Raw genomic sequence first — 26,923 nt, 5'->3', positions numbered from 1 at the left:
GTGGCCGATAGGCCGATACAATGCCGATATATCACACAATTTTATATAGTATTTAACAAACATAAAATTGCTTAAAAAATTATAATAATAAACTCTTATTTAGCACTATATTTACTCACTTTCACACAAAACTAAAAAATAATATTGTATTTTAAATGGTACATAGCAGTTTCTTCAGATTTCTAAGTCATCAAATTTTAGTAATTTATTTGCACATAAAGAAATTGTTAATATATTAGGAAGATGGACATGACAGTACACACAGTAGTCCAGCAACCATGGATGGCATGTCCACGTTAGCAATCGCATTTACTCAAAAAATATTATAAACCAATTGCACATACAGTGCATAGTGAATATGACATTTACTTATAGCACACGTGAAGCGCTTTTAACTTGGGCTGCATCCGAAAATGTAGGCAGCTGACTTGCTACCTTGCTGCGTAATCAGTTAATGGCTTAACTGACATCTGTTTTGAATGAATGGAACTCCTAAGGAAACTGGTCTCCAAACAGTTTGAAAAGCACCTTATTTTCACTGTACCTCTGTATACAGCCTCTGGAGGCAGCATTTTCCTGGTTTCCGACTAGTGATGTCCAGTTCGTGAAAAAATCCTTCTTTTGAACTGGTCCTTTTTAGTGAACAAGTTGAACTAGTTCACCAAATCGGACTGAATCATTTGAAACAGTTTGTGTCTCGAGTCAACACTGATCCACAAGCTACTCTATCTTAACCTGTCTCTCAGATGTACCTGACACTCCGAATTGAAATGAGCTGATAACCGGGAGTAATATGATCCTAGAACTGGTGATATCTGCTTTTGCCGCTCCAACTAGTTCACAAATCGGACTGAACACTTGGGTCGCAACAGCTCTCGAGTCAACAGTACAATGAGTTGCTCGTAACTTACAGTCCTCAAGTCAACAGTACACTGAACTGAGAATCGCCTCTTTCGGAGGTATCCAACATACTGAGAACCGATGAGCTGCTGACATGGAGCATGCGTGTGATTAAGGGGCGAAATGTATGTTTCAGGTGTATTTTGCTGAACAACAGAGAGTGTAACAAATAAAACATAATGGAAATATGTTTATGACTTGATTGTATTACCGTTTTATCAATGTATTTAGATGATTCAGTCTACAGCTCTTGAGTCAACAGTACACTGATCCGAGGACAGCAGTTCTCGAGTCAACAGCATACTGATCCGAGGACAGCAGCTCTTGAGTCAACAGTACATTGAGTCGATCACAACAGTTCTCGAGTCAACAGTACACTGATCCGAGGACAGCAGCTCTCGAGTCAACAGTACACTGAGTCCGAGCACAGCAGTTCTCGAGTCAACAGTACACTGATCCGAGGACAGCAGCTCTCGCATCAGCAGTACATTGAGTCGATCGCAGCAGTTTGCGAGTCACCAGTACACTGAACTGAGAATCGCCTCTTTCGGATTTAATACTGAGAACTGCTGATCAGGGAGCAGCTGATGAGCATGCGTGAACCGAGGACTTGAATGAGGGGGTGAAACGTTTCAGTCGAGAGATGTAAACAAATTTTACTATTGAGTATTGTGCGTGCAGATTATATATGAAGTTGTGATGAGCTGGATCATGGTTTCTGTAAAAAAGGGTGAGTTGATTAAGACTAGTTTAATCACTTTGTATGCTTTAAACATGTGTAGAACATCCACATTTGTATATCAGTGTCAGTATTGGGTGCTTTAGGTGCAAAACTTTAATGTAGAATGTACTGTAAGATCACTGAATGAAACACTGATGACAATAAACACCCTTTTTATTATAACTTAATTGAATAAAATGTTATAATCAACAATATGCCCTTACATATGGCTTTACTGAATGTGCTTGTGCGTGTATTCTACGACGTCGGCGTATTAGCATTATATATAGTGACGTCATTGCGTGATGACGTAAATGAACTGATGAATCCATTTTTTGAACCAGTTCATTGAAATGAACCGTCCGAAAGAACTGTTTTGCGGAAAAGAATTGGACTTCCCATCACTATTTCAGACACAGCCTTGAAGTTGCACTCAAGCGTTCGTGCGGATCCAGCACGAGCAGCAATCTCCTGACAGTTTAAATGGCCTGGATCGCCTACTTGGATTGTCATGGAGTGACCGTCATGATTTGTGAATGAGAGGAACTTTTGATCCTGATCCTGAAGTTTTTGATTCTAGCTGCTAGAATACATGCTTCAGAGGAAGATCGATGGGAAGAAAACACTGGATTTTCATGAGGTTCGTGAATGACATTTGTTTAAACGAGATATCTGCATATATTTTTTGGGGATTTTTCCCCTTTTTCACCCAATTTGGAATGCCCAATTCCCAGTGTGCTTTTTAAGTCCTCATGGTCACGTAGTGATTCGCCTCAATCCGGGTGGCGGAGGATGAATCCCAGCTGCCTACGCGTCTGAGACCGTCAACCTGCACATCTTATCACGTGGCTTGATGAGCACGTTGCCACAGAGACACAGCACGTGTGGAGGCTTCACGCCATCCACCGCGGCATCTGCGCTCAACTCACCACGCGCCCCACCAAGAACGAACCACATTATAGCGACCACGAGGACGTTACCCCATGCGACTCTACCCTCCCTAGCAACCGGGCCAATTTGGTTGCTTAGGAGACCTGGCTGGAGTCACTCAGCACGCCCTGGGATTCGAACTAGCGAATCCCAGGGGTGGTAGCCAGCGTCTTTTATCACTGAGCTACCCAGGCACCCTAATACAAGTTTTATTGATATTTGTCTTTTCCCATTAGAAAAGTTACAGGGAACTGTTGAGGAGAGACTGTTAGAATACGTGCTTTAGAGGGAGATATATGAGCGCTCCACAGGATGCTGGATCCGCTGAAGTTCTGTGAGGTTGGTTTATTACATATATTTAAACAAAATATGCGCATATTTGCAGATGATATATGATAATAGTTTTATTGATATTTGCCTTTTTATCATTAGACAAGACTAATGGAACTGTTGAGGAGAGCGAGGGAGAATGAAACAGGTGAGCACTTTAACATTATGAGCTCAAACGCGTCTGTTGCGGCTCTGATATGCGGACCATTTAAATGACACTGTGTTGCACACTGGTCTATTATTGTAGTAACATGATGGCATGTAACAACAAAACGAACCATGACTGGTTGTTTACATGTCTCAGTCGCTTCACATGCAAGCAGGTGATTTTCGGTGCCCTTGAGAAAAAATCTTCCAAATGGTTAAATTATCAGGCAATGCAATAATAAAAAAAATCTGAATATCGGCCAATTTATCGGCCTCGCTGATATATCGGTCGACCACTAACATACAGTATGTTGCCATCTTCTTAATACTGTATAATTAACACTTATGTTGTTTAAAATTAAAAGCCATTCATGAGCATGTCATCATTTTGCTAGCCATCTTGAGCTGATCTTTAAATTGATATGTCGTTCTTTTCATAAACATAGTTAACTGATGAATGTAGTTACACATACTTAGACTATAGATAACAGACTGCAAAAGTGTGAAAAGTTGACAAAAGAGGGATCCCTTCCAGACACATCCGGTGGTGGTCGCGGGGACTCTGCGCCAACTGAACACCGCAATAGAGATGAATGGGAATGCTAACTCATAGCTCTCTCCAGGTATTTTAGAGCTTCTTGGGAGAACCGTCTGCTTTAGACGACTACACCAGACTGCTCCCCTCCAGAAAAGCAGTTTTCTCTATTGGCTAATGTGCTTATTAAAGCACAAAAGGCTTTGATTTAGTTATATGAATACTCTGCATGTGTTGCGCTTCACAGTGAATAAAGTGCTCCGCTCGTTGTCATTTATACACATGGAGTGCTAGTGATGATACGGTTAGTGTATAAGCAGCTCACATTCACTGTTGAAGCTCGTAGATCAGCCGTACAGCAGTGTATAAGACCGTATAGGGTATATGTGTCATTAAATCTCAACCTTTTGTGGTTTAATAATCACACTAGGACATATCACTAATTTAATTAGATTAATTGTGCATTTATACATTAATTTTATCCTAAATTTGTCCATTTCCATGACATTCCGCATTCTATAGTTTTTATGACTGGATTCATGATTCCGTCTGCGTTTTACGCAATGCAGAAATCATAGGGCCCTAAAGAAGCAGGTCATGTCTTAACTAACATGAAAACGCAGAATGAGACATTGTCTGCAGCGCTTTTCATGTGGAGTTAAAGCAGTGCTTGAGGCTGGCACTGACACCCTGATGCAAATCATGAATGCAGCTTCACGATTGCTGTAGGAAAGAGGATAGCAACAGTCTGCCAGCTGATTAATATTCTGGAGGATCAGAGTTTAAGAGGTTTAATGCCCATTGCAATGAATATGCAACCAATGTGGGGACTACTTCTTTCCAGTGGTGGAAAAAGTACTCAATTTCCATACTTAAGAAAAACTACAGGTACCACACAAATGTATTACTTAAAGTCGGCATTAAATGAAAATTCACCCTATCTATTTTCTAAATGCATGTTATTGATATTATTGTGAACGATTCATCCATGCATTTGTTTTTTTATTTGTTTTTTTTGACCTCGTAATCTTTAATCAAAATGTAATAACTCGATCTTCCGGTGAAACGACAGACTTCTCTCTGGTGACGTATTCAGGACTTCTCCAATCATTTAGTCTGCTTAAACCCTGTCCCTTTCTTACAAATACCAAAACCTTGTGTAGAGTTGAGCGAAGCGTCAATTGCATGTTGGTGAAGATGGCAAGGTGTATTTTCGTCTGTTTTCCATCAAAACTCATTCCTTATCCCAAACTTCCTTCAGCTGGCTTGAATTTGCATTTAAAATGAGGAGGAATAACGACGAATTTGCGGTTGTGTTCAAGACATTTCACACCTGAATTGCTGAGGTGATCACTAATGAATACAATGCTTCGGATGTCTCTGGAGTTTATTTATATTTTTTAATGCAATTATCTCAGGATGCAGAGCACGAGTAAGTGTTTTTATAGTGTAAATATTTTTTAGTGTAAATATTTAGCATATTGTGATTCAAAATGCTAAAATATGGTTATCTTTTACTCACTTGTTTTTCAACAGTTACAGCCTCTTCATAAGCAAAGACAGCAATGTACTTGTGCATTTATGTTGTCAGTTTGATAATAAATTAAGTGGCACTACGCGTCCTTCAGGTCTACCGCCGTGAACCAATCTTGATGCCGGATGCTCGTTAGAGTGCGTTTTTGCATCAGCATCCTGGACGGGAATCTGTGCAAAGCCCGGTTCAGTACTCGCAGGTCCAGGATTGGTCGCAACCCACCGCCTTTCTTTGGTACGTTGAAGTAAGGGCTGTAGAACCCTTTCTTCATCTCGGCTGGAGGGACAGGCTCTATCGCGCCCTTGCACAGAAGGGTAGCGGTTTCCGCACGCAAGGTAGCGGCATTCTCGCCCTTCACCTCGCCTGGGCGGGCGCCTGGCGAACTGAATCATGTAGCCGAGTCGGATGGTCCAGGTCAGCCATCGCGACAGGTTGGAAAGCACGAGCCATGCGCCCAAATGCCGGGCGAGGGGGACCAAGGGAATGATCACGTCACGAATGATCACGGCCACCATAAGATTGGCCGAGGAGGGGGGAGGAGGAATCTCGTCCCCGTAGTCCACTGGAACCAATCCCGCGTGGGCGTGCTTGTGCCACAGCTGGGTGCACAGGGGTGGGGTGTCCGCCGCTGGAGCGCCATACCTGCCAAAATGGGACGGAGGACAGAGGTCTTGATGACAGCCGTGCGCACCGGATATGTGACCCAGGAGACGAGGGAACCATTCTTTTGTCAGGCTTTTGGGTACCACAGCCACCTGGGCATGCGGCGACAAAAGATTCTCCTCCCAGCCCTCCACCTGGGGACCAGCCCCAGAGAAGTGGGTCTCATCGCCCCTGGGTCGCCCGTCTCGGGGGCGCTTCGAAGCCTTCCTCGGGTTCTTAGCGGCCGACCACGAGACGGGTGGCGTCTGCTTCCTGCGGAGGGCTCCATGCCGGAGCCGGGCCAAGGGGGCGGGCTGTGGCGGAACCGGTGTTGTTGCTGCAGGAGGACGCCCTTGGTGACAAGCAGACAGGGTGCGGGGTCTTAAGCCGCACCAGGGCAGGATATGTTGTAAGGCCTCTATCTGCTTCTTCACTGCCGAGAACTGCTGGGCAAAGTCCTTGACGGCGTCGCCAAACAGGCCAACCTGGGAAATGGGGGCGTCAAGGAACTGTGCCTTTTCCGCGTCTCCCATCTCGACGAAGTTGAGCCAAAGGTGGCGCTCCTGGACCACCAGGGTGGACATCGCCTGCCCGAGAGACCGTGCCCCGAGCATCAATCCCGGGTCAGAACTACCCTTGTGCAGTTCTTTTTGGCTTGGTGTACTTGCAGGAGAGCCATGACATGCAGGGCGGAGGTGGCTTGTCCAGCGGCACCGCACGCCACAATCGTCAAGGACGACGTAAACCTACAGGCCCTGGACGGGAGCTTCGGGCACCCGCGCCAGGTGGCGGCGCTCTGCGGACACAAGTGCACCGTGAGCACCTTATCCACCTGGGGTATCACCGAATACCCCCTGGCCGCTCCACCATCGAGGGTAGTGAGAGCAGGGGAGCTGAAAGACCAGGACCAGGCAGTAAAAGGTGCCTCCCACGATATTCTCAGCTCCCCATGCACTTCCGGGAAGAAAGAAACAGGGGCGAGGCGTGGCCGCGGGCGGCGCCCCGAGCCCAGGAACCAATCGTCGAGCCGCAAGGGTTCAGGGGAGAGTGGAGGGTTCCACTCTAGCCCGACGCTCGCAGCCACCCGGGAAAACATGTCCATCATTTCTGTGTTGGCATGAGGCTGGGTGACCGTACCCGAAGGAGGAAGCCCAGCCAAAGCCTCTGCGTCAGACTGGACGAGCCTGCTCTCCGATGCTGCGTGCGATAACTCATCATCTTCCCGAGCTCCGAACGAGAAGTCAATCTCGCGCTGAGACGAGCCAGCAGTCTCGTGCGAGAGCCCGGTCAGGGCAAGCGAGCGTGCTGCGGAATGGGAGGTCCGTGTGGGTATACCCTTCTTACGAATGCAAGCCGCGACCACAACGTTGCCATGGTCATGTTCTCGCAATGAGGACATGACTCATCCACGAACGTTGTCTCCACATGGGCAGTGCCCAGACACGTAAGACAGCGATCGTGGCCGTCAGAAGCGGAGAGATAACGACCGCAACCAGGAATAACACACAAACGGAAAGGCATCTTTAAAAAGACGTTCCGTATGTGTGCCGCTCTTTTTATGAATGAAAATATACTCTTTTAGAATATACTCTCTTATTTCTGCTCTGCCAAAGCGCCCAGGGGTGTTCTCTGCACTCCATGGGTGCAGAGGGGGAGAAGCCGCTGAAATGCGCCGTAAATCCAGCAGTTTTGAGGTGCGTCTTTTGAGGGAATTGAATTCAGTGCATTGAATGCAACCGCTCAGCTCCGAAGAGAAAATCTGAATGAGTGGTTGCATACCAGCTCCTTTTACACCCATATGTCCGGGGGAGTGGCATGCAAATTCCACTTGCCAATTCTCATTGGCCTTTTTAAAAAAAAGCAGAGGTGTTTGGGGCTCCCAAGTGTGACCCCTAGTGTCACTACACTGACACAACGTCGAGTGAGTGACAGATAGGGAACTTAATGATTCTAAAAAAGGCTTAATCTTCTTTATGCAAAATATATGCCATGGTTAAACAGAGCAAAATGACCATGGCAACACTTTACAATAAGGTTGCATTCGTTAACATTAGTTTATGAATTAGGTATCATGAACGAACAATGAACAATATATTATTTACAGCATTTATTAATGTTTGTTAATGTTAGTTATTAAAAATACAATAGTTCACTATTAGTTCATGATGCATTAACTAATGTTAAAAATATACAACTTTTGATTTTATTAAAATGTATTACTATATGTTGAAATTAAACAAATATTAATAAATGCTGTAAAAGTATTGTTAGTATTGTTTATGTTAACTAATGTATTTAACTAATGTTAACGAATGGAACATTATTGTAAAGTGTTACCCTAAGCACTAAGAGTTTTTCAAATCAAATTTAAGACTTTTTAAGACCCTTTTCAAGACCTGAACAAATCAAATTAATACCGTATCCCAATACCAAGACAAACAACACAATCTCAAAATAAAGACTCTTACTTAACCCTCTGGGGTCGACGGACGCGCCGGCGCGTCTTGCTGGATTTTTTCCTCATAACAGCGGAAACAACTTAAAATACTCCACGTCATTTTTGGGCATACAGATAAGTGTAAGACATCATTAGAGACTATAAAGTGTCTACTTTTATTTGTGTACACTCACAAAAACACATCATGTGACACTGAAGACTGCAGTAATGATGCTGAAAATTCAGCTTTGATCAAAGGAATAAATTGCATTTTACAATATTTTCAAATAGAAAACAGTTATTTTAAATTGTAAAAATATTTCACAATATCACTGTTTTTGCTGTATTTTGCATCAAATAAATGCAGCCTTGGTGAGCAGAAGAGACTTCTTTTAAAAACATTAAAAAATCTTACAGATCTAAAAACTTTTAAACGGTAGTGTAGGTCTAAAGTTTTTAAGTAAAGTCTTTATGTAAAGAAAATGTATAGTCAGATTACTTCTTTTAACTTAAACTTGATTTTGTGAATAAGCTACAAACAATACATTCAATCATTAAGTCTCCTCACATTCATTCTCTCTCAGGGGAGGGGTCCTCAGGTGTGAATCACATCAATATTCATGATTATCCATGCCTCCTCGCATATGGCCTTTCTAAGTGTCTTACAACAGTTAAATGACTATATTGTTTTGTGTGAATGAGTGATCAGGATGGTTTTCACATCATTTTTGTAGCAAAAACTCTAGGCTACAAGATCCAGTTCTCAAAAATCTTGCGAATAAATGTTTAGTATGTGTTATATGGCCTTATTTCAGTGACTTAAAATTTTTGTTTTTTCAAAAACCACGCATAAACATTATTTTCTCAAAAATAAAAACATGTACATACAGTACATGTTGTTCACATATTATTGTAGCCCAGTTTGTGCAGAATACAGTGTTATCAGACTTTAGCCATTAATATGTTTTTAAGCAACTGAAAAAAGCACAAACGTCAAGGCATGTCAAAACTTCTCCCAGGCCCAAAACACCCTCAGACCCCAGAGGGTTAAACAGGCAAGGGTATACATTCAACATGGCTTTAACATTTATCAGTAAAACAGGGTAGGATCTACTGTATGCAAGACATGCTTTCCACATATATATCACATTAAAATTGGTTTATGTACCATTATATAAATAAATACAAATTAGAGGTTGACCGATATTGGATTGTGCTGATTCGATAATGTGTTGAAAGAAAGCAAGTTAGTCTGCCAACATTTTTTTTAAACTGGTAGCCTATATTAAATGTTCTTAGTCTTTCCTTCCTGTGATGAGGAGGGCCAGACAGGGAGGGGGTGGGTGACTTGATTCATAGCCTGGAACTTTTAACTTTAAAGGCACTTTAACTTTGAAATACACTGCTAAAAATTATTATCTTAAATGTTTGCGCTTCACTGCTTCCAGCTGCTCATTCAAACAAATAGGGGATATAAAATCTGCACTCCTACAATAATCTACAACGTATTACAATATAAACAATTAAAAGTAAACACTGTCATATTTCATCAACATTATATCATCATCACCAACAGCTGATCATTAGTAATTGCTTGTCATAAATTTCCGATATGGCTTAATGATTGTGAACTGCTCTGCAACAGCTGAAAACCCTCACAAGCCCCCACGTGATTGGAAAAAATACGTTCTACAGTGCAGCGTTTTCACTTTGAAGGATGCAGCGCATGCATTTATTTAATTAAATCGTATTCTTTTGAAGTTTGATAATCACATTAGGTGATATCGTGATTCCTGTCTTTTACGCCTACAAATTTAAGACCTCTTTAAATAAAAATTAAGAATTTTGTTGTATTAATTAAAATATTTAAGACTTTTTATGACCTTAAATTTTGGAAAACTGAATTTAAGAAATTTTTAAGACTTTTTTAAGGATCTGCGGGAACCCTGAACATGCACAGAAACTTAATGCTTCAGGAAACATCAGTCTTACCATATCCAATGACAAGGATGACCATGATGATCATAACCCAGATCATGACTCCAGCCAAACAACGCAAGAGAAGAATAAAGATCAGACTGACCAGCATGGCAATCACCAAACCACTGTAAAGAACCAGACAGAGATTTGATCATTAGAATTATACTTTAATTTATTGAGATCTAGAGGTTACTGATGTTAAATCTGATTGCCATACTAGAAAGCGAAATGGTACTTAAACACAAAGGCAATACGCGAGCAGCAACTGTAACCAGTAACTCCTGTGTGCTTTAGCAGAGAAAATAGAAAATTAACTCAGAATCACACACTTACAGAAGTATCCAGTGCCAGGACTGAGTATAGTCTTCAAAGATCCTCATGGCTACAGCCCGGGCCTCAACCACTACATTGGATTTTCTGTAAAACAAACATTAATGACAATCACAAACCCTATGATTTTAGCTATGTGACATCAAATGAAACCAGGCTTCTCTATATCAGTGGTTCCCAACTGGTTTTGCCTCTGAAACTAGAGTTTATCCAATATTGTTTATCGTATAAAATTACAAAGAAATTTCTTTAAAATCAATCATTGAGGCATATTAATTGAGGCAACATTATTAACATGAAATGTAACACACACACAACACCACATACAAACGCATTATAATATCACTAACTTTGAGGCTTCAAGCAGATCTGTAGCATTTATATTTTCTCCTAGCTCATCCATAAATGTAGTTTTATTGCCAATCACAACAACACCACCTTTCAAGGTCTCTAGAGCAGGCAAGCATCTCCGTGTGACTGAAAGACAGGGTAGAAATGTCCCACAATTTAAGGTAATTTAATTTGCAACAAAGTAGGCAACTGATGTAAAATCACAGTAGTTTAAGTAATTTATGAAATGTAATACAGACATATTAAGAAAGATATAAAGGCTTACAAGGCTTGCTAGGTGTGATTATTGAAGGACACAAACCATCCCTCAGGATTTCAGGAGCTTTCTGGAAAAGTGGAGAAGTACAGGATATATTTACTACATGGACTGTCTCCCCGAAGCAATTTAAGATTAAGTGTGTAAGTAATTTATGAAATGTAATACAATACATTTCATAAATTACTTACACACTAAAAGCAATTTAAGATTAAGTGTGTTACCTATTGTTGGGTTGCTAACCCAAACTCTTAACCGCTCTACACTGTAAACCCTTGTGTTGTCATTACTGGAAAAATCAAGTTGTCTTAATTAAACATTCCTTAAAATGTCAAGTTTTGGGCTCATCGCTCAAATATCTAAGTTCCTTGAACTTATTTTTCTTAAAATTCATACACTTAAGATTTAAGCGTTAATAACCCTAACTACTGAGTACAAAATTTTGGCTATTGGGAACACCCACAATGCCCTGCGCTTGAATTATTTAATTATGTTTCCTTGGTCAAAAGAAACATATATTTAACTATTTACTATTTACTATTAGCTATTACTATTTATCTTTTTATATAGTTGTTATTAAGAATTCATAGAGGTTTTAGCTCTTTGTAGTTTTATTTATGTTGTTTTGTTGCAAACAGTTGTTTCATGTGATGTCACCATTAGGGTGATCTGTGTCCCCTTTGGTTAAGTAGGACCACAAATTTTAGTCCATTCAACTTAAATTATTAAGTTGAAACAACAACATTTAAATAGAAAATCTGAGTTAAGTCAACTTGCAACTAGTTACCTTTACTTAAATAGTTAAGTTCATTCTATATGAACACGAAGTTAAGTGAACTTGGTTACACAAGTTTTGGAGACACCATTACTCAATTCAATTGAGGAAGCGAGTTTACTCAATCAATGAGTAAAGTCAACTTATTCGAGTTTTCAATTTATTACCATGACTGTTTTAGCAATAACATCAAGTAGGGGTCGACCGATTTGTTTTAATCAGGGCCGATACCGATTATTAGTAATCAAAGAGACAGATAACCGATATTTGGGGCGGATATACATTTGTAGTAAAAATTTTAATTTTAAATCAACAGTCAAAAAGTCTCTTAAGAACTAGGCAAGAATGAGGACATTGTGGCCTAAGACAACCAAAGTAGTGGACTATGGGGGATCTTCTACTGTTTATATATACATAGGAAAGATACTGTGTGGGGGTTCAGGGGTAACTCCTGAGAAAAAATTTAAGTAAAAGTCTTAATGAACCAGTTTTATATTTTAAAATGCAAATCTACCAAAAATAATAAATCAATGTACATCTAAATAGTGCAGTTTAAAAATACTGATTGCTAACATTAAGTATAAAGGGGCTGACTATCAATTAATGCAAATGTTTTTCAACATAAGCAGGGAACTCGTAATTTTACGAGTTCTTTCTTGCCATCCATGCCAGAGATGATGTTATCTCAGATTAATTTTCACAAAATGTAAACAAAAATCTCTGTTTATTATCAATAGGCTCAAAACATGTTGATTCATTATGCTAATTTTAGATGGGGAAAAAATCGTTTCTAGTCTAAACGCGCTCTGGAACCACGATAAATTGTCCTGTCACAAACCTTGCCTAGCTGAACCATCGGAGTCATTTCAGACACATGAATATTTTTTCTGCTTCATTTTCGTTTTCTGCAGTGTATTTTAGAGAAAGATGCTCACTGTATTTCTCCACTACGGTCTACTGTCGTTAAAATAACCGCGTCTGCAGCTCTACTATGCGGTACCTCATGTCGACAAAATAACGAGTCTGATAATTAGACAAATTTATAATCGATAATCGGTTGACCCCTAACATCAAGCAAACCTTAATAACACCTCTCTGATTACATGTAAATGCTTCTCAATTATCCAAAAACTGAGTGTTCTTTATCTTAAAAATATCTCTTTGATGTGATGTCTTTTCCTTCCTCTCCAGAACTTACCTTGGTATGGTCAAATCCCTCTTTGCAGAATTGCTTGTAGTATTCCATATCATCTTTGTTTCTTAAAGCCTTCACTAAAGTCATGAATTTATTGGGACAGCTCTCCACACAAATCTGCCAAAATGAACAAGGCTGTGAAACATCTGTGACAAACAATGTTATTACATGGTTCTAAACGTATAATAGAGAAATAAAAATACTATTTGTACCAAAATGTGGATTTTATTTTTACGCAGAAGTTGGAATATCGTAAATAACCCCTTGAAATAGCTTGAGAAGTATTTCCTATTATAACAGTAAGTTAGGCCATACAAAACTTATCAAATATAAAATACCAAAGGGCTTGCCTCTTTTTGTTAAATAACCAATAGCCTTTATTTTACGTCCCAGTAATGAATCATGATTTCTACTTTCTTTTGCTAGTCAGAGGCAGGCAAAATTAGTGGGAGGGACATTTAAATTCTAGAGACACTCCAATTTTGATTTCATTATAACAATCCTATAGGTGATGCAGTCAAACCTGAGTGGTGGGGCACTGAAACTCTAGCAGGACTAGAGGACTGGCACACTTCATGATGTTGAAGTAGAACAGCAGAGGCTTTTTCCTGATTATGACAAGTACAGAGACATTAGTCATGTCTGAGATTTCACAATATACAAACCAGAGAATTGCATTAAATGTGTCATATAGTCTATCACTAGTGGAAACATGCCTAGGGAAGTTTGTAAAGGGATAATGTAGCTTTACTCACTCAAGAGGGGTGCCAACCTGCCCACAAAACTGACCCTTACTGTCTGTCGGGTAAATCACCTTACGGGGGTCACCCTGAGACCATGCTGTGGAATAAACATACATCACCTCTAAGCACACCTGATCATTTCTGCACATCTACACATAGCGGATCTGTGCATAGAAATGTGAAAATGGAAAAGCTCAAACTTACCCAGAATTCCAATTGCAAAGTATCCCAGCAAGGCTAAGATGAACAAGATACAACAGAGAATATCTGTGCAGCCCCTGTTCAACGAGAAAAGCTGACACATTCACTACTACAGCATATATCCTTCCTTGGAAGTTTATGGAATTACATACAAAAGTTAAAATTGTGGCAATGGCTTATAAATGGTTTATAAACGTTACAAGTGATTTCTCTTATAAAGGTTCTGTCTCACCTGTTATAAATTGGGCCTTTAAATGTGGGGTCAAATTTCCTTGCCTCACCTGTAACGACATCAAAAACAAGTATTTATTCTCAGAAGAACTGTCAATTGTGTGCAGATCCAGGAAACAAAATGAAATACTTCATTTTTAGATATTAGTTCACAGAGCACAGGGAGTATGTGTGCATGGGCACATGTTGTTTTCCTTCTCTGCCACGATATCGCTCAAAGGGGTTGCCTTCTGCTGTGATGAGGCTGTGCCATCATACAAAATCAAGTGGCAGATTTTATTGGGCAGTTTAATGGATCATTTCCCATGATCACTGAAAGGTTAACTCAGTTCAACAAACTGATTCTTTCCCATTGCCTCGGGTAAAAGAGGGTGAATAGGCCCACGTACACACTGCTTTTGGAGTGACAATGCATTTAAAAGAATATTCTAGGTTCATTTCAAGCTCAATCAACAACATTTGTGGCATAATGTTGATTACTAAAAAAATAATTTGACTCTTCCCTCTTTTTCAAAAAAAAAAATCAAGGTTACAGTGAGGCACTTACAATGGAAGTGAATGGAGCCAATTTTTGAAGGGTTTAAAAGGCAGAAATGTGAAGCTTATTATTTTATAAAAGCACTTACATTTATTCTTCTGTTAAAACTTGTATATTTTTTGAGCTGTTGTTTAAATCTTCATTTCGTAAATTACAGGGATTACAGGGTTTACAGCATTACATCGTCATGGCAACAAAATTCTAAAATTGGAATTGACATTGCACAGTAAAGGTTAGAAAGATTTTATCACACTAAACTTGTTAACATGCATGTTGTTTATGTTTTGTTGCTATACTTTTAAAACTGAGTATTTTAACATTTACAAATTGGCCCTATTCACTTCCATTGTAAGTGCCTCACTGTAACCCAGATTTTTGCTATTGACGGAAAGGAGGGACAATTTGAAATTGATTGTTGTGGCAATAAATATTATTACACAAATGCAGTCCTTTGAGCTTAACTTATTGAATCTGAAATATTCCTTTAAATGCAGGAGTGAATCCCCTAAATATCATTCGTTTTAGCAACTCGCGGCTGTAAAACAGGATACCATCCCGTTTGGTTCTGTTTTTGATCACTGTTATCGACCAAAGACATATTATCGTCCAGCAATTGTAAGTAAACTGCCGTTGACAGAGGCACTGTTTTTAAATAGTGTGCTCTCTCTCAAATATTTGTAGACCGCAAAGCTGGTATGAGCAACTACATTAGAGAAAGACAGCGTGGAAATTTGCAAATTATTTAATGAAATGAGTTTTGGACTAACTGGTCTGAATATTTGGAAAGTGTTCATGTTGTCTTCAGTCATGTGTGCAATGCCTCACTCACACTAAACTTTGCCAAGTGTGAATTTGGCAAAGGCACAGTATCTGTATAGGTGAAGCGTATTCTGTAGAGGATAAAGTAAATGTTATAAAGCTCCCAGTGCCTAAAATAAAGCATGTTCTTCAAAGATTACCACTACAGGAACATTTGTACTGCAACTTTACTATTGTAGTAGCCCTATTTACTAATCAGTTACATGCTAACAACAATTTTGTATGGTCATTTAATTTGATCAGGGTCTATGTCTGTACACCACTGCAAGCTCTTCCAAATAATTGCATTTATTTAATTTAGATAGTCGCTTTATTCTTTTTCTACACTGTAAAAATGCTTATCATTATGTTAAATCAACATCTTTGTTTTCATCCATTTAACTTCTACTTTAACTTGATTTTATAGGTCTCACAGTTTCAGCTTTATTAGATTTGAAGTGGTTGAAAAAGTGTAATGAACTTATAACTGAAGGTTGTAACTTGTAACTAACCCTGACCACTTTCAATTTTACTTATAAATTACTTACAAATTACATGACTAAAATTCTAAACAACACTAAAAATATCAAAACTATTCACAGTCAGAATGGTGCCAAAAACAAAAAACATCCAGTGAGCGACAGATCTGCGGACGGAAACGTCTTTGTTGATGAGAGAGATCAACAGTGAATGGCCAGACTGCTTTGAGCTGACAGAAAGGCTACGGTAACTCAGATAACCACTCTGTATAATTATAGTGAGCAGAATAGCATCTCAGAATGCACAACACGTTGAACCTTGAGGTGGATGGGTTACAACAGCAGAAGACCACGTCGGGCACTTTATTAGAACCATAGTGTTCCTAATAAAGTGCTCTGTGAGTGTATATAGAGAACTTCCAAGTGCTTCTTAAGACAGAATGAGTCTTTTTGTAATAGATATCATTTTTGTAAGGCAAAGATTGCATTGCTTTTGCTTTCCCCCCATGTCTCTTTGAAAGTGAAGTTATTTTTGTATTTGGTCTTCTAGTACTGTATGTATGTAGTGCTATCTGGCTAGGCCTATCACACATATTACAGGCTGTGGTTCAGACCACTCTTTTAAATATAGGAGCATAATCAGTAAATTAAGCACCAGATATTGCAGTTGTGTGATTTGAAATGTAATCAAAATGTAATCATATAATCATATTTTTGTAATCTGATTACATAGTCCAGATTACATGTAATCCAATCCTACCCATACATACGGCTGAGGTTACACTACACTACACCAGTAAGGCGTTGGTTCGCAATGTGCAGTCTATGTGCACTGTAAAAAAATTCTGTAATTTTTACAGTAAAAGACTGTTAAAATGCTACAGAAATAAAACGTTAATTGATTAACGAGTATTAACTGTAAAATATACAGTAAAAAATGGTAATATATTTTAAAAGACAATACAGTAGTTTTTACAATAAAATGTTGTAAAATTTACATTTTTTTAGATTGAAAAAGAATGATTTTCCTGTATAATTAATGGTATAAAATGTACATTATGTTTAACAAGAGAGTACATGTACTTTTTACAGTAAATTATTGTTAAAATTACAGTAAAAAACAGTAATCAGGCGTTCCCACAATTCCCTGCATGACCCATCATATTTCATTATATTTTATGGGAATAGTTATGTTTCTTCTTATTTTTAATATCAGTTACGTACATTGGGGTGTTCTGTGTTATATTTGATGTAGTTTAGTTAATGTTTACTGCATTATTTAAATATCACATGTGTTACCCTGATGGTGTTTATTGTTTGTGTGAGTGACACTGAGCACCGTCTCTACATGTTTATTGGTCATTGCTTCTGGAAGAGCCACTGTTGGTGAACTTCATGTCATCATGTTCTCTTCTGTAGTTACTACGGTGATTATACATTATAAAGTAAAAAGCAGATTTTTACAGTTTCAGAAAGCTAATATTAAGTTTATGACTTTTTTTACTGTAAATTTAACATAATTATTTATTTTATTTTTTTATTGCCATCGTGGTCATGTAAATTACAACAGTTTTGAACTGTAAAATGTACAGGTTGTTCTGTAAAGTTGTTTACATTTTTACTGTATTTTTTACATAATTTTTCTGGCAACCACAGCTGCCAGTTTTTTTTTTTTTTTTTTTGTAAAAACAACAGGATTTTTTTTACAGTGTGTGTGAGTATGTGTTATTGACAATTTTTTTTATTGAGTTGCCGTCCACTTAGACCACTCATCAGTGAATCAGACAGATGCACTTAGCAGATCCACAAACAGCTCCCTAATGACCCTATCTTTTGCCAGTCACATTGTCCAGCATTTCTCAATGAACATCTTTACTATGGTGATAAACTGCCATATATAAATCACTTTAATAACCTAATTATGTATTATTCACTGGATTCAAAGTAATAAAGCAAGTAATCAATTCTATTTGTAATATATTGTAATGTAGATACTAACAGATCAGTTTCTACCTCTCTAAAATGGTATGTCAGGTTATGAAGTGATGTAACGTAATAACTTTAGGTTATAATTCATACCAAATGCTCAGAAAATTCCTTATTGATGGGAAAATTGAACGAATCTTGTTTAACATGTGCTCCCCTTCCCATTACTGCCTCAGACTTTCTTTACTGTATTTTTAGTTTTAATGTTTACAGTTACCTTCTGCAATACTTCTAACCACTTCCGACATCTGCTTGAAACTTAACAGGAAACTAGTCATGCCTATTTTCTTAACTGTACATGTATGGTACTGTATATTTGCATATCATACTAGAATGAAATAAGAAGCAGTAAAACAAAAATTCTCAATTTGTAGCCAAATACATTTATTTTTAGGTGCACTAAGTAATATCCTGTATATGTAGCTTTGATGCAACATCATGCAAGAGGAAAGGTTCTAAGTAACTGGTGCCATAAAAGAGTGAAAGTGTCCAATAACACAGGATTATCGAGATAAAGCGAGCAATGTTCGGCATAAATCTGTGCCCAGCACCATGTAGACTGATATGACTTGTCTTCAAGTTAATCTCATGCTAGTGTACATCATTTAAAACATATTTTTTAAAAGTACTATTCATTTCTTTATGTTTAAAAGTTTAGCAATTAAAGCTGAAGTGTGTAATTTCTGCGACACTAGCGCTACCCAACGGAATTAGAAAAACAAACAATGTTTTCAAAACCGCTTTCTGAATACACTCCTCATCTGCAGTTGCTCAAAAAGTCAGTCCCGCCCCCAACTCATGCCATTGGTTGAGTAATGTTGTTGGCGCGGGTCTAAGCGGGTCTCTCAAAACAAACAGGAATTTTTATGGCACCACAGAGACACGGTGTTTACAGTTTTCGAGAAAATTAACCTATGAATGGCTTACTTATAGGCTTACTGGGATAGGAGAAAGTGTTTTAACTCTTTAAAAGTTAAATACCTCAGCTTTAACAAAATAAACGCTTAGTGCATCTTAAAATTCCTTAAAATTCAATGGCAAATTACGCCATTTTGGTTAATTATGACACAACTCTGAATACATTTATTTATGGTGACGTCAATTGTTTATATCAACATGGAAAAATGTTCATTTCACTTTACATGCAGTTAAGAGAAACAAAAAACAGATTACCATGTTTCTGCCTCCTCTTCAATGCAGAAACAGCAGATGTCAGGCACAATCTACCACTTTCTACCAAATAAGCCCTTCCATGCGAGTAAAATCAAGTGACAATTGTGCAGTTAAAGGCGGTGATCAACGGCAGCAGGGTATTTGGGGGAAAATTACAATTCAAGCGATCAGCTTGAGCTTCTCAGTGCTATTTTAATAGAGGCAATCTGTAGTGCACAGCTGTTGTTTATGTGGAAAAGCATGTTTCTGTGTTATCACTTTGCTCTGTCTATTCCACAAATTGTGCATTATTTTCAACCTAATCTGATCAGACATAAGGCCAGAAGGCCTACAGCATGATTCCAATCACACACTTTGGCCTCTGTTTCAGACTGACCTTTTCCACCCCCAAAGTCACGTGATCTCCAGACACAATAAGGGGCAGTGATATTTGAGATGCCTTTGTAGTTATCAAGGGGTTACAATGTTGTCAGTGTTGCTAGGCAACTGGAGAGAAATGTATCATTGTCATTCTTGAACCAGCCCTGTAAAAGTTAGTCTTTGCACAGACATCATAAGGAGGCACTTCCAATAGACCTAAGCTGAGTTCAGAAAAGCATACTTCCATACTATTACAATTTACTAAGAGTAGTATATTGTGTGCTATTACGAACACAGCACAAGTTAGAGATTTATTATAAGGACATTTTGGTGTTCTTTTAATACATTTATTACTAGTGGTCAACCAATATATCGCCGAGGCCGATAAATAGGCCGATATTCTGACTTTTTTAATTATCGCATTGCCCGATAAATTTTCCTGGTTGGCCGATTTGTTTCTTGAGGGCGCCGAAAATCGGCTGCTTGCATGTGAAGCAACTGAGACATGTAAACAACCAGTCATGGTTCATTTTGTTACATGCTATCGTGTTCCTACAATAATAGACTGGTGTGCAACCTGGTCTCATTTAAACGGTCCGCATATCAAAGCCGCCGCAGACGCGTTTGAACTCATAATGTTAAAGTGCTCGCCTGTTTCATTCTCAATTCTCTCTCCTCAACAGTTCCCTGTAACTTGTCTTGTCTAATGATAAAAGGCAAATATCAATCAAACTAATATCATATACCATCTGCAAATATGCGCATATCTCATTTAAACAGATGTAATAAACCAACCTCACACAACTTCAGCATCCTGTGGAGCGCTCATTTTTCTTCCTCTAAAGCATGTATTTTAACAGTCTCTCCTCAAAAGTTCACTGTCACTTTTCTAATGATAAAAGGCAAATATAAATAAAACTTCTATTATATACCATCTGCAAATATGCAGATATCTAGTTTAAACAAATGTAATTCATGAACCTCACGAAAATCCAGCATTTTCTTCCCGTCGATATCTTCCTCTGAAGTGCATATTCTATCAGCCAGAATCAAAACTACAGGATCAGGATCAAAAGTTCCTCTAATTCACAAATCATGATGACAATCCAAGCAGGCGATCCAGGCCGTTCAAACTGTCAGGAGATTGAGGCTCGCGCTGGATACACACGAGCGTGTGAGTGCGACCAAAGTCTTTCCACTGTCGGCCATGTTTGGAATGCTCTCAGGAGACCATTTCCAGTCATGAAAGAGCAGCTACTATCTACTTGAATGGAGAAAGACCAAAATCTCCAAAACGGTTGGTCAAGATTACGATCAAAGGACATATTTCAAATCATCAGTAAATTCTGACAACACGGGAATCATAAATGGTGCTTCTTTACCTCAGATTACGCAAAAAAAAAAAAGTTATTTTCCCAGCTTTTATAGCTAATGCGCATGAGTGTTTTCAAGTTGATTGACAGGCGATGTCTGTATCTAAAAGGTGATTGGCTCTTTTACCTGTAAGGTGGGACTTCCTATCTACATCCATTAACCATTGTCTGCAGTTGGGCATTCAAATTTTTCCCATTCCCATCTCTGCTAAACAGTCACTGGTGCAACATCAAGGTAAAAGCGCTTCACGTGTGCTGAGTAAATGTCTTATTCACTATGTACTGTATGTACAATTGGTTTGATTCTGTATTTTTTGAGAAAATGTGATTGCTAATGTGGACATGCCATCCATGGTTGCTGGACTACTGTGTGTACTGTTATTTCCTTCTTCCTAATATATTAACAATTTCTTCATGTGCAAATAAATTACTAAAATTTGATGACTAAACAGAAATCAGAAGAAATGGCTATCTACCATTTAAAATATAATAAAAAAATTTGTTGATTATTTTTTACAAAGCTAAAGTTTTGTGTGAAATTGAGTAAATATAGTGCTAAATATTTTATGTTTATGTCATTTACTATATTAAATTGTGTTATATATCGCCATTGTATCGGCCACCCTGTTCTCTGGATATCAGCATCGGCCATTAAAAACCCATATCGGTTGACCACTATTTATAACAGTTCACAATGCAATCGGAAGATGACAATAAGTCATTTGTCAGAATGTGCTTCAGTCTAACTACGGCTCTGTCATGAATATCATGTTACAACTTGTTCTCTGCAAACCAACAATATCTGCACTGTCATGAGAAAACCCAAAAGCAGAACTCCAAAAACCTTCAACAAAAGTTTAAGAATTCAGCTGTACTTTAAAAACATCTCTAGAAACATAACTTCTAGAATGTATGAATGTTTAGCACATTCTTGTTCAGACATGTTTACTTGACTGGCTTGCATAAAGGAATATTATGGGTTCAATACAAGTTAAGTTCAATTAACAGCATTTTTGGCATAATGTTGATTATTACAAAAAATAATTTTCTTAAAAAAAGAAGCAAAACGAAGTTACAGATTTCAATTTAGAGAGAACAGATTAAGCAGGATGCTACTGTTTAAATGTCACTTCCACAAGACAGTTTGGCTTTGGTAAAATAATAGGAAAGTGAGGAATGCCAACCACTCAAGAGAAAGAATGCTCAAAATTCATGGTTCAAGGACCTGGGGCTTCACTTAGAAATAGTCATGCAGGCATGTTTTGGCAACTCTGTAATGTATTGCCATTTTACCTTAAAAGATTATCTGAAAACTTTTAATTGAGACTGCAGAAATGATCAAGAACTTCACTAGGTCTTTAAAGGAATGTTCAGGGTTTAATACAAGTTGAGCTCAATCCACAGAATTTGTGGCATAATGTTAATTACCACAAAAATGTTGACTTGTCCCTCCTTTTCTTAAAAAAATTAAATAAAACTAAAAACTAAAAAATAAGGTCACAGTGAGGCACTTACAATGGAAATTAATGGGCCAATTTTTAGAGGGTTTAAAAGGCAGACATGTGAAGCTTATAATTTTATAAAAGCACTAACATTAATTATTTAGTTACAACTTGTACGTTATTTGAGTTTTAAAGTTGTTTAAATAGTTTTTTGGGCTGTTTTATGGTTTTAGAGTTAACGGCATTACATCATCATGGCAACAAAATTGGATATAACTTTACATTATATATATTGTTAACATCTTGTGACTATAATTTTGAAACAGTGAGTATTTTAACTTTTACTGATTGGCTCCATTCACTTCCATTTTAAGTGACTCACTGACTGCAACCCAGATTTTTGCTTTTTTAAGAAGGGACAAGTCCAAAAATGTTTTGGTACTTAACACTATGCAACAAAATGCTGTTGATTGAGATTAACTTGTATTGAACCCGGAATATTCCTTTAATTCCGAGTGACTCTTTAAGAAGTGTCAATGCCCTTGCAAAAAATGTACCTTGGTTTTACTACTGTAGCCCTAATTGTTGTAACTATGGCAGGGTCGTCCCTAAAGTTCCCAGAGACTTTAAAAACATCTCTAGAAACATAATTTCTAGAAAGTCTGAATGTTTAGTAGATTCTTGTTCTGTTGTTCAAGTTAAGCTCAACTGACAGAATTTGTGGAATATTGTTGATTGCCACAAAAATACATTTTGACTTGTCCCTCGTAATCTTTAAAAAAACCATATCTGGGCAACAGTGAGGCACTTCCACTGGAAGTGAATGGGGCCAATCTGCAAACGTTAAAATACTTACAAAAGTATAGTCACAAGACGTAAACAATATGTGTGTTAACATGATTTTAGTGTGATATAATCACTTACTAACCTTTTCTGTATAAAATTATATACAATTTTATAACTTCGTTACCATGACGACGTAACTCAGTAAGCCCTGAAACCCTAAAACGACGATTTATACGACTTTTACAGCAAATAATACACACGTTTTAACAGAAGAATTAATATGTGCTTTTATAAAATAAAATTATAAGCTTCACATTTGTGCCTTCAAACTATCCAAAAATTGTCCCCATTTACTTCTATCATAAGTTCTCACTGTAAACTCGACCTTTTCTTTTCTTCTTTTTTTTAAGAAAAGGAGGGACAAGTTGAAAAAACAAATCTCCTCCCCGTTATCTACAAGGCACAAATGTTGTCGATTGAGCTTAACTTGTATTGAACCCAAAATATCCTTTAATGGGTGCGATAGAAGCGAGGAACAGTTCTGTTTACATGTACATGAATCATATGATGATTTTAATGATTATTGACCTAAAAATAACACCATTTGTTTTAACACGCCTATTGTTTCCTTCCATATATCCGCCCTGTTGTATCCTCTGAGACCGATCTAATGCAATGCTTTAATCTAAGCGCATATGCTACTAGGTCGACAACCGGTGGAGTCGGTGTTATTATTATTCATCAAAATCCGCGAGACCCACGCCCCATGTATTAGTCATTGTTTCCAACAGAGGACCATCCCTTCCACTCTCAAGAGGAGGAACCCTTAAAAATGTAAACGTCTCACCATATTTAGACTCTGGATTTTTCTCCTCCGGCTCCATGGCAAAGAAATGATACGTACTTGTGGCAGTGAATTAAATCTCAAATGAAATAGTATCACCGTTGCTTAATATTGTAAGGAAATGTCCATCAGTCTAATTCAGCTGCTCCGCTACAGTTCAGTGAATGCACATAACAGTGCACGCACCATAAGGCGTTTCGTTTCTCCGATGAGAGAGTATGAGGATTGAATCCACCAATAAGAGGAGAGGAAATCATGACAGTGACAGACAATGAAACGTAAATGCTCCTTCACTGAAATGTGCAGACGTTTGAAACGGCAACAAATCACAATTTCAATTAAACTATGTTTAATAGTAAAATACTAGAATAACAGACCAATGGATCATATAATACTGATATTTAAAACACAAAAGTCCAACTAATAAGAAGTTGTTTCAACATGGAGTAAAATTATCTGGAAATGTAGGAATACAACATTCTTGTTTCTAACAGTCTTTGCCTGTGGTGCTAAAAAAAAATACATGGACCTCAATGGGTGACTAGGACGGTGCCTAGAAATACTAATTAGAAGACCGTTTCAAAATTGCTTCCCAAATCTGATACTCTGAATCTCATGAATAATGTAATAAACATGATCACGTTTCACACCTGATGACAAAGTTGCCCGATTTCTTGGTAGGCTCTGCTTGGAATTACCCGTTACCAAATATTTTTGCAAAAAATAAATAAATAAATAAATAAAAAAAATAAAAAGGAAATCAAACAGTGCATTACATATTTGTAATTTTCGTAACTTTTTATTATTATTATCAGTGTTCACTCATTGCCCCAGATACAATGGATGGATTTACTTTTAATGCATATGGATTCAGGGATACAGGGCATATTGTGTGGATAATTAGGCTAATCTAAGCCAGCATGCTCACAGGACTTTTTTAGGCTTTGTCACATATTTGACAACTGACATGTTTAAACACATGACAACACTGCAAACAAAGTATCACGAATATTTAATTGGATATGCAACAATGAAATAAAAATCCCAGTCAAATGTTTGTCAGGAGTGAATCTAAAGTTACTGTCCATTCACAGCTCTCTCCATTAGTGATCAATGTGTGTTTCTCAAAGCCAGATACTTCAAAAATTAATATAAACGTTTTATCGATACACTTATACATTATAAATAAATCATTTAAAGTTTTTAAACATTTTAACCAACCAACCAAAAAAACAACAACAAAAAAAAAAAAAAAAAAAACATGAAATTTACTATAGGTCTACAACAGGGACGTCCATATAACAGGGTAAGCAGTACTTACCTAACAGAAGAGTGAAAAGAAAAATGACACTATGAAATATTTTAATACTAATTGTTAGGCTAATATAAACTGCTGTTTTTGTTCAAATTTGTCATCTTTCATCTCAGTTGAGCAACACAGCTGCGTCATAGCTGACGCTATGGGGGTTATCCCCACAGGTGTAGCCAATCTCTGAGACGCTTTAAAATCTCTGCAATTTTAATTGGCTGATAGCCCTTTGTGCTCTGCCTCCCTCGTGCACATATCGGGCATACATAACAGCGCTATGCACAGCCCTATCTCTTCAGAATTTTCTCCTTCAGGGTGCTGATAATCTCTCTCCTACTCTGTATGGAAAATTGGATTTTCTTCTACAAAGAATCACCCGTCAAGATTTGCACCTCTCACAGCGGGTGGATCAGAGTTTCTTCTACCCCCTGCCGTGCTCTGGCGTTGAACATCAGTGTTGGAATTTTTCCTCCTGTGGACAGCGGGTGGATGAGGATAATTGGTGGTGCTGGGAGTATTCTACGGCCTGTGAGTCTCAATGGAAAGTATCCTTTGGATTATTAATTTATTGAATTGTTTCATTTTCTGTAGCCTGATTGTGTTTGCGTGTATCTGTATACTTTGCACATCTAAAAGAGCAGTTTACTTAACAACGTCTTTTTAAATATGGCTTTTCATAAATGTTTTCCACCGTGTGAATGGTAAATCCCCTTATCCGACGGGTTCAAGCGCTGTGTCCTCTGCCTGGGTCATGCTCATGCAGAGGCGGCACACAGTGTGTCAGATTGCGCTCACTGCGAGCACATGAGACTCAAAACGCTGCACTCTCGGCTCTCCCTCTTTCTGAGGGATGAGTCCGGTCCCTTCCCCTCCCACCATGCTCCTTCTGTGGCTCCTGAGGAACCACACGAGGGACCACACAAGGGAGACGTGCAAGGGCGGGATGAGTTTGAGGAGGAGATTTCACTGGCACAAGCCTCGCGTGTCTCCTCGCCTCATCCACAAGCGTTTTCACCTGTGGAGTATACCCGTGATGAGGTCTCCGTTACGTTCGGCACTCACTCCAAGGAGAAGGATGTTATGGTGTCAGAAGGTGAGCCCTGGACACAATCGTTGGATGAGCTCGCGGGGAATTCTCTCCAAGGAGAGGAAGACCGCGTTAGAGTTTCTGAAATCGAACTGTTTCAGGTGCTCACTCAGGCTGTCGATAACCTCAAATTGGATTGGCCCACTCCTGGTGCACCTGAGCATTCTTGAATATACGAGCGGTTCTCTCCGAGCTGGCGCGACTCCGTGTCCCGCCGCCCGGTGCCATTCTTCCCCGAGCTGCATGAAAAGTTCACGAAGATGTGGCGTTCGCCATACTTCGCGCGAATGCTCGTCTCGGGAGCCGCAGCCTTCACGGCGCTGGACCGCGCTGAGGAATGGGGATATACATTGATTGCCCCGGTTGAAGAGGCAGTAGCGGCCCACCTGTGCCCCTCCTCAACCCCGGTGTGGAAATCAAGGAATGCTCACCCGTCCAGGCCCTGTAGGATGACATCCACTCTACTGGACAAGGCCTACAGGTCGGTGGGTCAGGCTGGCTTGGCTTTGC

At 38.6% G+C, this 26,923-nt stretch overlaps 1 protein-coding gene across 3 annotated transcripts in view; it reads right to left on the bottom strand.

Annotated features, from left to right (window-relative positions):
* The window catches only part of slc44a2 (solute carrier family 44 member 2), a 36,952-nt gene extending 12,724 nt beyond the window's left edge, over positions 1-24,228 (bottom strand). For 2 of the 3 annotated variants that reach the window (XM_051707723.1, XM_051707721.1), the window contains exons 1-10: positions 24,021-24,228; positions 14,240-14,288; positions 14,011-14,084; positions 13,819-13,903; positions 13,587-13,671; positions 13,067-13,180; positions 11,103-11,163; positions 10,837-10,963; positions 10,490-10,573; positions 10,169-10,281 (exon numbers count right to left, since the gene is read on the bottom strand). In XM_051707723.1, the coding sequence (XP_051563683.1) occupies positions 10,169-10,281; positions 10,490-10,573; positions 10,837-10,963; positions 11,103-11,163; positions 13,067-13,180; positions 13,587-13,671; positions 13,819-13,903; positions 14,011-14,084; positions 14,240-14,288; positions 24,021-24,057 (829 nt within the window). In that variant the 5' untranslated portion in view covers positions 24,058-24,228. Of the gene's footprint in view, positions 1-10,168; positions 10,282-10,489; positions 10,574-10,836; positions 10,964-11,102; positions 11,164-13,066; positions 13,181-13,586; positions 13,672-13,818; positions 13,904-14,010; positions 14,102-14,239; positions 14,289-24,020 lie in introns of all 3 variants that reach the window. The other variant, XM_051707722.1, reaches the window with a different exon arrangement.
* Positions 24,229-26,923: the final 2,695 nt, after the last annotated feature.

This window comes from Myxocyprinus asiaticus, chromosome 9 (assembly GCF_019703515.2).
Source record: "Myxocyprinus asiaticus isolate MX2 ecotype Aquarium Trade chromosome 9, UBuf_Myxa_2, whole genome shotgun sequence".
NCBI classification, from domain to species: Eukaryota; Metazoa; Chordata; class Actinopteri; order Cypriniformes; family Catostomidae; genus Myxocyprinus; species Myxocyprinus asiaticus.
This window is presented reverse-complemented; position numbering and strand designations above follow the sequence as displayed.